This window comes from Indicator indicator, chromosome 2 (assembly GCF_027791375.1).
Source record: "Indicator indicator isolate 239-I01 chromosome 2, UM_Iind_1.1, whole genome shotgun sequence".
NCBI classification, from domain to species: Eukaryota; Metazoa; Chordata; class Aves; order Piciformes; family Indicatoridae; genus Indicator; species Indicator indicator.
The window spans coordinates 43,159,082-43,175,046 of NC_072011.1; the positions used below are offsets into that span (position 1 = coordinate 43,159,082).

The following is a 15,965-nucleotide window of genomic DNA, read 5'->3' on the forward strand; positions in this document are numbered from 1 at the left end:
GTTAGAGGTTGGAAGGGACCTCCTGCCAAAAGCAGGATCACTTGGGGTAGTCTGCACAGGAATGCATCCAGGCGGGTTTTGGAAGTCTCCAGAGAAGAAGACTCCACAACCTTTATGGGCAGCCTGTTCCAGTGCTCCATCACCCTCACTGTAAAGAAGTCTCTCCTCATGTTGAGGTGAAACCTTCTATGATCAAGTTTGTATCTTTTGTTCCTTGTGTTACTACTGTGCATCACCGAAAAGAGCCTGGCCCCCTCCACTAGACACCCACCCCTCACATATTTATAGACATCGATCAGATCCCCTCTCAGTCTTCTCTTCCCAAGACTAAACAGCCCCATGTCTCTGTGTCTCTCTTTATAGGGGAGATGCTTAAGTCCCCTAATCATCCTTGTGACTCTCCATTGGATTCTCTCTAGCAGATTGTAGTAGTTTGTAGCCTTTAGGAACCACAAACTTCCAGACGGGACAGAGTGTCCAGGAGGTGAACTGGAAGGTGAATTTCCTTCCCGTATGTCCTGCATCCCTATAAAACTGGTTGCAAAGGCATTTTTCTCCCTTTTCCCTCCCTCTGTTTCCAGGAGGACATGCAGGCTGTTATCTCCTTGGAGGGGGGTGACGCCTGGAATTCAGCCTTAATAATCCTGCCAATTAGGCCTGGAGTGGTCTAATTGAGGCCTGGAGCTACCAAGACAAAATTTTTTTTCTGCATCATGATGGTGGGGTATGGAGGGTTAAGAGGCTTGGTAGTGAGAGGGCATGAAGGCTTGCGTTTGTTGGCCTCATTATAAAAGGAGGTTTGTGTGAAGCTTTGGCTTAATGAACTTCTGTGTTGAACCCAGACTATGGATTTTTGTGTATTTTACACGCTTTGTACTGTTGTATATAGTTGTGAATAGGCTTTCCATTTAAAATTTCCAACTGTCCAATCCTGTGCGTGGAGTGAGTTTCTTTTGCCCCTGTTGGGAGAGGTAAAAGAGCAATCTGTCTCACTCCAAACCACAACACAGATCGCTCTTGAATTGGGGAACCCAAAACTGGACACAATATTCCAGGTGTGGTCTCACCAGGGCAGAGTAGAGGGGAAGAAGAACCTCCCTAGACCTGCTGGACACACTTTTCTTGATGCACCCTACAATACCATTGGCCTTGTTGGCCACAAGGGCACATTCCTGTCCTATGGAGAACTGGATGTCCACTAGGACTCCAAGGTCTTTCTCTGTGGAGCTGCTCTCCAGCAGGGCAACCCCTAACCTGTACTGCTGCCTGCTGTTATACCTCCTCAGGTGCAGGACTCTGCACTTGTCCTTATTGAACTTCATGAGGTTTGCCTGCATCCAGCTCTCCAGCCTGTCCAGATCTCGTTGGCTTGCTGCACAGCCTAACAGGGTGTCGGCCATTCCCCCCATCCCCCAATTTTCTCTCATCAGCAAACTTGCTGAGGGTACTCTTAATCCCCTCATCCAGGTCGTTAATAAAGATATTGAATAAAACTGGGCCCAGTACTGATCCCTGGGGAACACCACTGGCCACAGGCCTCCAAGTTGACTCTGTGCCACTGACCACAATCCTCTGAACTCTGTTGAGCCAGTTTGCAATCCACCTCACAGACCAATTGTGTATGCCATATTTTCTGAGCTTTTCTACAAGGATGTTATGGGAGAGAGTACCAAAAGCTTTACTGAAGTCAAGGAATATGACATCCACAGCTCTTCCTTCATCTACCCATTTGGTCATGGTTTCATAGATGGCTATCAGGCAGGATCTTCCATTGGTAAATCCATGTTGGCTACTCCTGATAACCTTCTTTTCTTCCATGTAGTTAGAGAAGATCTCCAGGATGAGCTGCTCCATCATCTTTCCAGGGATGGATGTGAGGCTTTCAGGTCTGTAGTTGCCTGGGTCTTCCTTTTTGCCTTTTTTGAAGACTGGAGTGACATTCAATTTCTTCCAGTCGTCAGGCATCTCTCCTGTTTTCCATGGCTTTTCAAAAATGATGGAATGAAGCTCAGGAATAATATCAGCCAGCCTCTCAGCACATGGGGATGCATCCCATTAGGTCCATGGATTTGTGTGTTTTCAGTTGGTACAAGTGATCTCTAACCCAGTCCTGATTGACTAGTAGAGGCAATCCATGCAGGTCTCATGCCTCCTTTACTTGATTCTTTTTTTTTTCCAATGGAAAACATTTTTCTTGAGCTTGGGGGAGGTAATGTTTGAATATTAACCATCTCTCTCCTCCTTCTAGAGGCTCCTTCTAGAGCCCTAGCCCACTGGATACTTCTAAGTAGAGTTTTAAAGGGGGCAATGTTATCCCTCTTAAAGTCCAGGGTTGAAATTTTAATTATCACCCTGCTTCTTTGTCTGTTGATATTAAACTCTAACGTGTCATGGTCACTACAGCCAAGATTACGCCCAACCTTAACATCTACAGTCCTTCTTTGTTTGTTAATACAAGGTTAATCAACTTCTTACAACTTAGTATTTAAGAGTAGTTGGAAAATACGACACAATGGTGCCCAAAGGTCACCAAAATATGGCACAAAGGTGCCCACTGGAAATCAAATTTGAGGTGTCAGGCTTTGTTTCTTTTTGTGTTTATTACAGTCAATACCATTAAAGGCTGCTGTTTAGAGTTTCAGGAAACCTACCAAGTCAGCCTCCCATTGCGCAAATTAAGTACAGGAGTTTTTACTGCTGTGATTAGATAATGATAAAATTTTCACTCCTAATGCAGATTATTACATCAAGCACAGCAGTGAAGCAGGATGCTTGCATTTTTCCTGCTTAAATCTGAATATGATAGCCTAGAAACATCACTATGTCTTTCAATGAAGAAATGGCCCTAGATGATAGGGTAAAAATAAGTTTCACCACACAGAGAACAGTTCTACAAGTTAATGCGTTTTTTTGTCATGCAGAAAAAAACTTTGCCTGCACAAGACCTCTTTGTATTCCTATTATTCATCTACTTTTCATAAATTCAGCAGCATAAGTTACTACTTCTGATGAACAGGGTAACAGGTAAGTTTGAAGATATTAAAATGCAAAAGTAGCAGCAAATCTAGCATGAAAATAACAGAGTGAAATTAATCTATCCTCTATCACAGAATGGTGAAGTTCTGTTTCTGGACAACGAAACATTAAAGCTATACAACATATCAATGCAAAATAAATGAGAGGTTCTAAATTAAGTAATTTGTCTTTTAAGAAACTAATCATTAGCTAGACTTTCCTACAACTATTTCCCTATTTCTTTTTCTTAAGTTTTCTGCTGATTCTCTAATTTAATTATTTTCAGGATAAGGAAATGAGAGAAGAAAACGGAAAACACGTCAGAGATGATTAGAGACATTAGAGACACTGCTTCTATAACCTATTAAAACAGAGTGATTGTAGCTTTGACAGAACAGAATTAAATAAAGCAAGTTTGCAAGCTAAAACATTCAAAGAGTCAACACATGACATAGCCTACAAGCTGCAAATGGAAATCTTCATAAATCACAAAAGGTATGCAAAGTGTTTAAATTATGAAGAAGAGCCTTAATATTACACTTAAAGTTCCACTTGGGAGTTTAACCCCAGCTCAGGTCCAAGCTTTTCAATATATCTTTAACAAATCCTTAACACCTATAGACAAAAAGACATATGTATACATATAGATTTTGAAAAGAATGGGTAACTTTACTATTCTGACGAGCTGTAGGTTTGCAATATGGGAAAAATGAGGCTCTTTGTTCCAGTAAGAACGATACCTCACTTTCATTTTTTTTGCTCTCTCATGATGAAACGTCAGGACAGAATCAAAGTGAAGTCATCACCCAAGCTTTTCCTGATATATCTGTCCTTAATAATGCAGAGAGCAGGAAATAAATTTCAGCAATCCAGTCAGCTGGAGCTAAAATGCTGGTTTCCTACTTTATGGTGAAGGAAAACAAGAGCACACGTATTTGCTTGCAAAAAGAGAAAGCATAATATCAAAGCTGAAAATTTGCTAATGCTTCTAAGATTCTTATTTAAAGACTAAATAATAAGTGTCATTACATAAAATATGTAATAAGACTAGACATTTGTTGATAAAATAAAGCTACTTTTGGCTATGTTTTATGAGGACATAATTATATTTAGTTAATGCTATTATGTCACCAAATCAAGTAAATTCTTCCTATAAAATGAGACAGGGCATAATAAATAGGAAAACCTTGCACGCAATCTCCTCTACAATAACTAATAGTCACAATCCTGCTGCAAGTTGGTGACAATCAACTGCTAGTTCAACCACTAAGCAATTTTAGAGGATAATTGAGCAACTTTAAATAGTTTAAGAAATCTATTCACATTAGAACACTAGCAAAATCTAAGTTTCTACTAGTCAGCTGTCCTGTTTGAATTTTCAGATGAAGACTTTTTCTCCCTTCAGTTAAAAATCATCACAAAAATGCATGAAAAACAGTATGCAAAATGTAGATCGTGAACATGTAAAAATTATACATGACAACCTGGGATGAGGTATTCCTCTTTACTAATGAAAGCATAAGCACTTCCAGAACCTACCAAGAAATCTTTATAACAATTAAATCATAAAATAAAGAAAACATGCAAGTATGCAACAAAAATCTGTCTACAGTTACTGGAAATTGTTTTATGTGGATTTTGTAACTAACAATTTGCAAGATTAGTTAATCGTTGTCATAACTGATCAGTCAGATGATGCAAGGATAACTGTAATGCTTAACTCTTTTCAATTAACCATGATAAAAACTCCCTTACTTATACAATCCATGTTAACTGGCCAATATAGTTTCCATTGGTTGAGTTGCTGTTTCTATAACAATTTAAGCACATAGTCAAATCCTGTGGCATTACTTATAAGCATAAAGTGAAATATATCCTTAAAACCTTGGTTTCAAGTACCTCTGAAAACTTAATATGCAGAAGAATCTGTTTTTCAAAATAATAGTAAGTATTGCTTGCATCTTTTGCTTGTATCTTTTAAAATTTACTCTTCTGGAATCTACTGATAGGAATAATTAATGTCATCTTTTAAGGTGCATGACTCAGTATTTATAACTCTCAGTACTGACAACATTAAGTTTCTGGAATTTCTTTAACAGCCATATTAATTGAAATGTGGAAGACAATATTAGATGAATTAGTTATGAGTCCTGATGAGTCTATGGTAACTCCTAACTCCTGAGAAGATCATTCCATACTTTTGCAATGGTCTTTATCAAACTTCATTCCCATTCTTTCATGTGCCTTTGTAATCTGTTGACAATTTCATTGCTGCTGTAGGATGTTAGAAAATTACCATGATGAGAAAGCTTTTCACATGCATATATTTTCAAATGCATACAGAAATTTGAAGGTCAAAAGGAAAAGCTTAAGTCAGAATATGTATTTGGTGGATATCAGAGTATTAAAATTCTTTGCAAACAACTTGTTTTGCTATGTAAATTGGCAACTCTACTTTTAAGCAGATGGTATTCTTTCTACATATTTTGCCTCATTCTTAGAACAAATGGGATTAATCATGTATGAAACATACAAATGTATTCAGTCCAATAGGAAAGAGAGCTAAATCCTAGCCATTAGCAGTCAGAGCTAAGAGGTTTTGGCTGCCAAGGAATGCACCAATGTATCTTTGCACTGTTATAGTTCTGTAATAAAAACTGAAAATTGGTAATAACCACTTCAGACTTTATGGTACTTTGCTGCTAAGGATCACAAAACAGTAACTCACAAAGAAAGTGGAATCCTGCATATGCATACAGTATTTTTCTTCAGGTGATACTGATCTGTGATTTACAGTTCTATTATTATTATCACAGCACAGACTGCTTGTCCTAGTACTGGCTTTCTTTGATTCTCTGAAGTTTTATCTTCTTTATTCTTGAGCCCTCTGACCTTATTCTAACTACTACTTCATGTTCTTAAGTATTTGTTTCACTTGTCCTAAATTGAGGTCATTAAGCATTCTGGTACATATTATTTTAAAATCTCAAATGCAAATTTAAAATTCTAAAATCTGTGTAATGGTTTGAATCAGAACAAAACAGGTCAAACAGAACCAGTGGGTTAACCTGGCTATTTTCCCAACACAGAAGTGAGGGAAAAGTAACACAAAAAAACCTTGGGATTGAGACAAAGTGAGAGAAGAATAGTTTACTGATCAAAAATCAGATAAACATGGTATAAAATGCATAATTACCTTAGCCTATTTGCAGAAGAAGCACAGTGCAAAGCAGTAATAAGCAGAAGCAAGCGAGCCAAAAGCCCAAGCCATAAATTAATCCCCCATCACTCCTTGTCACACTGCCATCCCAGTGGAAAAGGTAACACACAAAAAATCTGGAACCCAGAAGCAGCAACTGGAACAGGAAGCCTCCCATGTTCAATGTGAACTTCAAGCCCCATAATACTTTGCTCCAGTCAGCACTTTCGTTTTTGAAGCTGGCATACCTGCAGCATGGTATGAATAACAGCAGCAGGTTCAATTTAATACATGACAATCTGAAATGCAATTTTAAAGAGTGTAGAAAAGCTCCAATACTCCTAAAAAAAATTTTCTTAAAATCCTTCTCCTGTAGCTAAACTTTACATCTTTCATAATGCCTTTACATGTATTGTAAGTGCACGGAGACGAAATTATTTCAATATTTTCTGATGAGCTGTTTGCACACACGAGTGGTATAAGGTGAATTTTTTCTCAAACATCTTTCTTGATACCATGAAGAATCAAACTGTAAAAATCCCAAAAGCTGATTTAAAAAATCAGTGTATTAAAAAATATATTAAAAAGCACCTGTAGACTGGATATAAGCTCTAGTTGCAATATCAAGTTAAATATCAAAATGTGTTATTTTCAGAACCTTAGGCAATAAAAACAAATTAAAGAGAAAAATAAGGTTGTTTAAACACTAGGTAAAAGATACTGTCATTTTTGGAGGCACGAAGGCACAAAAGAACCTACACACTTGGTATACACTCTTGCAGAGACAACTGGTCTCTTGAATGTAGGGTTAAGGCATACTGGCAAGGGTGTATGCATTATATCATTAATAGTGTTTCTATTGTTTTTTATTTTTTACATTCTAAATATTCCCTGAGCACAATAGCACAAACATTTTAAGAAATAATGATACAAAGTATTATCATTGTAAACAGACAAACACTAAATAAAATTGTGTGTCCAAATGCTGCCAACATTTCTTGACTAGATTTGTAGCATCAGGCCACTCTAAAGGAATGCAGACATATTTAATCACTTAAGATAGTCCAAAAATAACTTTATTTCTTTGTAGCCCTCAAGCAATATGACTGGTAAATTAAAAAAAACCCAAAACTGTAAGTGAACCTAAGTGAGGAGTTTCACATTGTGCTGGTTTGGGGCCAGACAGATCCTCTCTTGCCCCGAGAGGTACAAAAGAATGACACTCACAACAAACGGATTGGAGAGTGATGGAAAGTTTAAATGGAAAAGCAATTGGTGAAACTACAAAAACTACAAGTGTAGTGGCAAAGATATCCCAAATCTTACAGAGTCCCTTACATAACACCCAAAGGCCCCCAACTCTTCCCTCTCCCCACCTGAGGGTGTACCCCAAACCCCCAGGGCTCTTTCTCACCTTCCCCACTGCTAGTCAAGTCTCAGGCTGGCCAGGTCTGAGACTGCTTTCCCCTTCTCCTCCTGGCATTAGGCCTAGACAGGCTTAAGAGGCCTTGAGATACTCCCCCACCATTACCTGATAAGAGAGAATCTCCCATGGGAGCAGAGAGGGAAGAAAGAGGAAGAGAATGACTTTGCAGATGGATTTATAGGGGCAGGATTTATGGGTAGAAATACGCCGTGACCTGTATCCACCTGATTGGGTAGACACTTGGAACACCAGAGGTGTAACTTATGTGGCAGTGACAGGAGGCACCCAGCCCGAGCTGCCACACACATTCACACTTACCATCTTGCTTTTTGAAGACTTTGTTGTTTTCATGTGCATGTAGAATGACACATGAATTTCTGAATGCATTTGAAACTGATTGAAAAGTGGACAGAAAGAAGAGTAGGTTTCCAGATACTTTCAGAACAAGAAAACCATATAATGTGTGATCCAATAACAATAATAAAATAAGTCTTATCTCAAAGCATGCTACCTTCTCATCCCATAGAGGTGTCCATCTAAAATTCGTTACATTTTCTTACTGTTTAACCAAAACTAATATTTCAATATTGTGGCAAACTCCCTGTGCCAACCATTTGTCCCCCCAAATATTATTGTTTTTAAAAATCACCTATGAAATTCTGCAAAACTCCTCAATGAAAATAAATTATGAATAACAAAATACTGGCTTTACTATGAGATGAAAACCTTATTATCAGTTATGTACAGATAAATAGTACTCTTCTGGTGACAATGCCCACAGCACAGCAGTCCATAGTGTGCTAGCTATCCTAAATGAATGCATTGTTTATACTCAGCTGTATATAATATAAAAATAATTACATGTACAAAAAAAATTTGTGTGTTTACAATCTGACATCAGAGCTAGATGCATAATTAATGAATTTTCATTTTATTTGAACATAAGATTTCTCTCCTAGGGTGGAAGATTAAAACTAAAATAAAATTGTACTTAAGGATACTGTGCAATTAATAATGACTGCACAAAGATTCTCAGCACATGAATTTCTGATTTAGATTTCTGTCAAAAGTCAGTATTTTCAAATATTCCAGGGGAAAAATACTATTTCATAGTAATTTTTAATGAATTATGCTCAGAACCACAATTTTCTGAGAATTTACTCTAAGATTCAGTTGTAGGCCTTTGAATTTATGTTTCAGTTTTGTAGAGTGTTCAACAGAGTCTTCACACGAGTGTGTGAAAGCCATCAGCACCCTTAGAGGGTTAATTCCTGAATTTGTGGCAAAGAATTAGCACAATACAGCTGATATTCAACATAAAACTTTCTTGTTCTGGTACACATTGGAGTGATACGCTGTAACTCATATTGCAATAATCCAATAACTGCTCACTTAATTACACTAACCTGTTTGTCTGGAAAGAAAAGGTAGCCTGTGAACTGAAGAGCTAAAATCTTTTGCTTCCTTTAGACTAAAACAGCAAGATGGACTCTGACTTTCTTCTGAGTTTAGAGAAAGAGACTGTTCCAAGACTGTAGTACCACAAGAGGCAGCATTAAGCTGGAAAAGAGCATTTTGTGATTTCTTTTTTTCTTTTTTAAGCATATTTACCAGAATATCTGCAAGACATATTAAGGAATCATTAGAGACCACTTTTTACAAAGCAACAACTATCTTTCTTTATCCCTAAGTCACCTTGCTTCCAAGTAGAACAATTCACAATATGGAAGCCTTTACGTGAATGTGAATTTGAATTTGGCATGTCCTTTGTGATTATATTCACCCACAGGTAGCCTGAGAAATTCATCACGTCTGTAAGGTTTTCACAAGAAGGTTTACTAAAACGCAAAACAGGTTTTTAGAAAATTTCTTCCAATACACTATATATTTACTGGAAGTAACAGCCTAACACTTATAGAGGGCTTCCAATGCAAATCTTAGATGCATTCAGCCAAAACCACAGGAGTCCCAGTGATGTATTTTTTATATGCTATTCATTTTAATCCTAATTAATCTTCTAACTGAACAGCAGAAAATCTAAGTAGTCTTTGGGGAATTTTATTAACTAGACTAGGTAGTAATAATAAAACACTTTACAATTCATGCATTATGATAGCTCCTGGCTACCATAAAACAAGAAGGACCTCATCATTTGTTGACTACAGAACTTGCCTATTTCCTACCACTTCATCGCATTAGACATTAGATTAATTTTCTAATAACTTGCAGTCACTTAGCAGCTGCAGACTCTGTAAATCAGAATTTTGTTCAAAGCGTTAATTCTTCCTATACAAGTCTAACATGAATTTGCACAAGTTTCTTCCTTGTACCTCTTCAAACAAAGCAGTATACATATGTGTATGTATCTCAAGCACAAGTGCCTTTGATAGAGATTTGGGTTTGGGGGATTTTTTCGTCACCAATCTTATACTACCAAAATAATGTATTTCAGGATAAATTGCTTCAGGGAGTACAGATCTTAAGACTGACATGAAAACTGAAGAATTTTTGGAAAACAAATAATAAGTCAGTGTTACAGGTAAATTGGATAGTGCACCTTGGAAAATCAACATCCTATGTGACAGAGCAGAAATAGAAAAACATTCCAGCACCTCAGCTCAGACTTGGTAGTACACTAAATATAAAATGCAGCATGTATAATGCCATTCATTCTCATTTGGCGTATAATCTTGATCTGTTGATCACAAAGAATGCAACCAAGTTTGGTTTTTACTAATTGTGAAAGAATCTGGATTACCTATAAACTGTAAACAAAATCAAAACCATTTGTTCCATTCTTTGTCCACAGTTCATTCAACCTGCTAAAAATAACTTCCACCCACTGTGCAACAGTGAAGCAAACTATTGATCTGTTTCTTGTGAGGTAGCAAAAAGGACATAGCATGACTGGGCAGTTTAGTATTTTAATATGCAAAAATCTTTAGCTTAATTTAAAGTTTAAAGTTGTATGTAAAAAGCCTTATATTTACTCTAAAGGCAATAGTTCCCAAAGAAGCACTTAATTTGGCAAAAAATAACACTTCCAGGAAATTCTGTTCTCTGTAAGGTAATAAATTGGTCTTTATGCAGCATCAGTTTCCCATCCTACAGAACCGCTTAATTTGCTTGAGGAAAGTGGTTTAGGTGTCGCCTGATCTATGGTACATTCTAAAGCTAAGCGGTGGTGACTGGTTTGGGCCACATAAAAACCTGGAAATGAGTAATGCTTTAACACAGCGGGGTCAGTAGAACTTCTTTCAATACAACTAATATTAATTTTTCATAAACCAAAACCATTGTAGCTAGATCAGCTGAAATATTTTTTTCCTCTCAAAGGATACTGATTTCATTGTCTCTTTGCTGCAGAAGTTCTTTCAAATTTTTCAATTCTTCTGCTGCTGCTTCTTTATTACTATCTTCTTCTTCAGGTATGTGTTGTGAGCGCAGTTTTTTGTCAGACATCTCTGAATGTTTCATTAGTTGCTATTAAGAGAAACAAAATCACACACGTAACTTTTATCTCCAGCTATGTATTTATTCTACTATGAGACTACCCAGCTACAGTAGAAAAGGTAAGACTTTTCTAGATCCTTAACAGAACAACATCATGGCACAGATTCTCAAATATGGGACAAGTTGTATTTCCTGATCTGCACTACCAGGCCTACAGTTTACTTTATTCTTTCTACATATATATTTTGGTGTGCTCTAGTAGCCCAGAGCATTCTGTATTAAAAATGTAACTAACCCTCATTATTTAAATAAGACAATAAATTAAGGTTAGCAATGTATACATTATTTTTTTTTGAAAACTATATCCCAAAATACAGGAAACTATATGTATTGTTTTCCCTTTTAATACAGAAGAACAAATGAAATTAAGGGTATGCAGTTTGCTCAGTGACTTTAGAAGGGCTTACAATACCATCAGGACAGTTCATGTAACAAATTTGGGGATACAGCATTTTTATTCTTTGTTTTTATATCTTCCAACAAAGTTGTCCAAAATGAAGCCTCCACAGGGCTGAAACTACAGATAGCTATATCTGTCCATATACAACTAACTTATCTGTGTTGATTCTAACTTCCAGCACTCTCTTACAATTACTGTATACTGAGATCCTTGCTGGCTGGAGTTTCTACAAAACACTGCTAAATGTTTCCAAATAAACTTGAATTTCTATCAGTCCTGCATGCACTTCAGGTACCCTTTTCTAATGCCTCTCAACAATATTGCACTTCTTCTGAGACATTCAATCGTGAATGTCTTGAAGTTATTTTGAGTGCCAGTTGCACTTCTTTCTAGGTTTAAAAGAAATACCTTCACACGAATGAAGCAATATTTGATCTTGCGTGTGTCAGCACCAACATCCAGAGTGCTATCAGGATCATTATCTTGAAGAAATGTTTCAATTAACTCATCCAATCTGAAAATTATTAAAGAAAAAAAAAAACCACAAACATTTAGAGACAATTATCTAAAGTAATGAGTCAAATACAATGTAAGATTTACCAGGCTGACTGATATAAGTAGGCTATTTTCCTTCAAGGCCCATGCAATTGCTTTGTACTTTTGTTCCTGATATCAAAACCTGGATTTGATGCCAGAGATTCTACAACTCTCTATCAGAACACACTTGCACATGCACATGAATAGTTGTAGACTAAGAGCATCTAAGAAATACATTTTTTTTCCTCATTATGCTGTTTTGGCTTGGATAGAATCAATTTTCTTCATAATAGCTGGTATGGGACTATGTTTCGATTTGTGCTGGAAACAGTGTTGATAACACAGGGATGTCTTCCTTATAGCTGAGTAGCGGTAACACAGTCAAGGCCCCTTCTGCTTCTCACAACAGGCAGGGGGTGCAGACGAAGTTGTGGGGGGACACAACCAGAAGAGTTGACTCCATCTGACCAAAGGCATATTCCATAACATGATATCATGCTCAGCATATAAATCTGGGAGAACTGGGGGGAGACATTTGAAGTGATGGCAGTTATCTTCCCAAAAAATTGTGAGCCCTGCTTTTCTCAAGCTGGCTAAACACTTGCCTGCCAATCGGAAGTGGTGAATAATTGTTCATTTTGTGTTGCTTTCATGTGCAGCTTTGCTATTAAATTTTCTTTATCTCAATCATGAGTTTTCTCATTTTTACCCTTCCAACTCTCTCCCTCAGATCACCTGAAGGGAGGGAGCAAGCAGCTGTGTGAGGCTTAGTTGCCAGTTGGGATTAAACCACAACACTTATTTTATAACTTTCTGTTCTTCTACCATCTCGTAAATGGTAGAAGACTTCAAGCCTTCTCTTTCAGAAGATTAGATTTTTAGAGGCTGTGGGCATAGGATTTTTTTATGCAAAAAAAAAAAAAATTCTACAACCTTTTCTATTACAAGAGGCAGCATTTACTTAGAGAGGAGTAACTTATTTTGGTAGTTCAGTTTTCATAAGAAAATCTGGCACACAGAAGCATCCTCTCGCTTTTTCAAAACCAAATTAAGATATTTAGACTGCAAACCTATACAGGCATTATATACCATGCCTTTAGGCTGGATGTCAAAGCTATGTGAATAGACTCCGATTTCCCCTTTAATGTTCTCACTATCTTTCCAGGACTTGCGTTCCAGGATTCATAGCAGACTATCCCCAAGAAAAAGGACAAGATTTTAAAACCCAAACTAGCCCTTAGCCCACTTACTATAGTGCATTAGTGGAAAACAGCAAGTGCAAGTTCATACTCCATCAACTCGTTTTAGATTAAAGGCTTCCTAGTCCCTGCCAAATGCTATTACCATTAACTTAGTAGGCAAATGGTGGGCAACAAAGACAGCAAGGTGCTCTGTAAAGCATAATTCTATGATTTTAAATATTTATTTAGGTTATTGTGCTCAGAAGATGAACTTCGGTTCTGAACCTGAGTAAGCCAAAGTATCTAAGGTATCTGCATCAAGTGCCCAAATGTCAGAGAAGGGCAGGAGCTGAAAACCATCTCAGTGCCACTTAATAGACATTTAATCTTGTCAGTTACAGGGTTGGGAATCTCGCTGCTGTTTGATTATCTGAATCACTTTGCTGTAATATGAAAACTTTAGGCATTATAATGTCATGATATCTAGAGCTGACCCTACAGTAGATGGGTGGTTGCCCTGCTTTTCAAGAATTCTCTAACATTACCATGCTATAGAAATAATTCCCTGCTAGAGGGTGAAACAATGAGATGGACCACAAGCAGAAAAAAATATATTTTCAGGAAATAAGTATCTGAAAATTAGGAGGTGCAAGAGTAGAATAAAAATTGGAAAACATCACAGAGTTCATTATTTATCTCCTCCATGGATCTCCAGAGTAAAGCATCAATCCACAAAACACAAAAATAAGGAGAAAAGAGCAACCCTCAATTAGTTTCAGATAAACGAAAATAAGCAAAGCAGCAATGAAAATTCCCATGAATACCGGCAACAGAAATCATTACTTCCCTCACATTTTTTTAGGTTTCATGAAAAATTACCAGAACTTTTTCTAAAATAAACACACTGGATATTCTGGGAGTTCCTCCACTATACTGAAGTATTAAACAAAGGTTAAAAATAAATTGACAACGTGATATAGATGCCGCTTAAACTACCACAATCTTGTTAATGAGCAGATCTTAGTTAACGGAACCAATTTTTCATTTTTTTTTTCTCTAAGTGGATTGTGAAATTTCAATGATTCTGGAAAGAACTGTAATGGTCTCCTATATACAATGGCACAATTTGCAGTTTTACAAATGAAACTAAACAAACCCACAATGCTATTTCCAATTAATTACCAGAAATGTTCACAGAATAAGTCAAGGAGACAACGAATAGCATGAGAAGGGGAAGGAAAAAAAGAGGGAGAAAAAAGTAACTGCACGTTTTGTTTTTTTTTTTTCCTAATATATATCAGACAAGGTAGATCAGCTTACTAGGTGATTCAGGAACAAAGCACAGTATAGTTCTACAAGATTAAAATCCTTTTCCTTATCACATTCATGACTCAGTTTTTTATCTCCATAAATATCCATGAGAATAGAATTGAATATATAGAATATAAGAAAACTAAAGCATGGAATTATATAGGGCTGTACATGACTTAAGAAATTAATGTAGGGAATCTACAGCTAAAAATCCAACACATTCTTTTTTTACAACATCATACACAGGCTGTGGTCATCCTCACACCAAAAGAGGCAGAGTGAGAAAAAGCTTTTTCTAAGTATAGGAAAGCCAAAATGGTTTTTGGTTATCTTTAAGTTATCTTCAAGAGATAGATAGTACCTTTTTCCTTAGCAATAACAGTATCTTCTGGGATAGTCACCTAATCTCTGATTCTCAGTTCTCTCCCAGAGAAACACGTATTAAACATTTTTCCTCCAACCAAAGACTGATGCATGAATATACAACAGCAGGAATCAAACCAGGAAAACATTTAATGGCCCAGCAGTAAACAAAGTTGGGCCTAGATGTTCAGGAGGTACAAGAAATTTATAAAGATCAAGGAATCCAGAGAACTCCACAGCAAATCTTTCTTTAGTTGCCTACTCAGATACATCAATGCATCACAGAACAAAGGTAATGTAAAATTATGAGGTAAACAATGTCCTCCCCCCCCCTTTTTTAAGGACTTTTCCCACCTCAGTCACAGCAGAATAACAAAAAACATAGGAAATAAAGTATTTTTGGTCAGCTGCTGTGCCTCTGCCTTGACACCATAACTAGACCCTGTCAGTATGTTCCATTTCCTGGAAAATTTGGTAACTATGGTTTCTTCAAAAAAAAAAAAAAAAAAAAAAAAAAAAAAAACCCTGAGCAATCAATCTTTACATTTACTGATGAACTGCTTCTGCAACTTAATGGTTAATGTTTGCATGACTTCTCAAAACAAAAATTAGGGAATAAGGCTGCCCAATGAAGGGGATTTTGAAAATTAACTTCTAAAAGGAATGGAGCATGCCTGGCACTGAATACATAACATATCTGAAGAATTTACAAGCTTGTTACCAAGTTTTTCTTCCCTCAAAATATCCCAGCATGGACATTACTTTCAACACTACACCTATGGCCAAAAGTCAATGGGAAAATAATTTTGAAAAAAATAAGATAGACGCAGGTTGTAGAGTACGTCTGAGAGTGCCAAGCTAACTCAAACAGAGGGGTCAAAAATGGCCTCATGCTTTCATTAAAGCTTTCAATGAAAACCAGGATCAAGTAGAGAAAAATTAAATTAATTGAGAAACATACAGAACCCCCCTTCCACAGAATTTATGAATGTTGTTACTTGCAGTATGAGTTGTTTTTTT

The 15,965-nt window shown here is 36.8% G+C and overlaps 1 protein-coding gene across 1 annotated transcript in view; it reads right to left on the reverse strand.

Annotated features, from left to right (window-relative positions):
- KIF6 (kinesin family member 6) overlaps positions 1 to 15,965 on the reverse strand; it is a 167,636-nt gene that overhangs the window by 91,684 nt on the left and 59,987 nt on the right. The window contains 3 exon segments of the mRNA XM_054395319.1: positions 9,047 to 9,259; positions 10,982 to 11,123; positions 11,962 to 12,067. Of these exon segments, the coding sequence (XP_054251294.1) occupies positions 9,047 to 9,259; positions 10,982 to 11,123; positions 11,962 to 12,067 (461 nt within the window).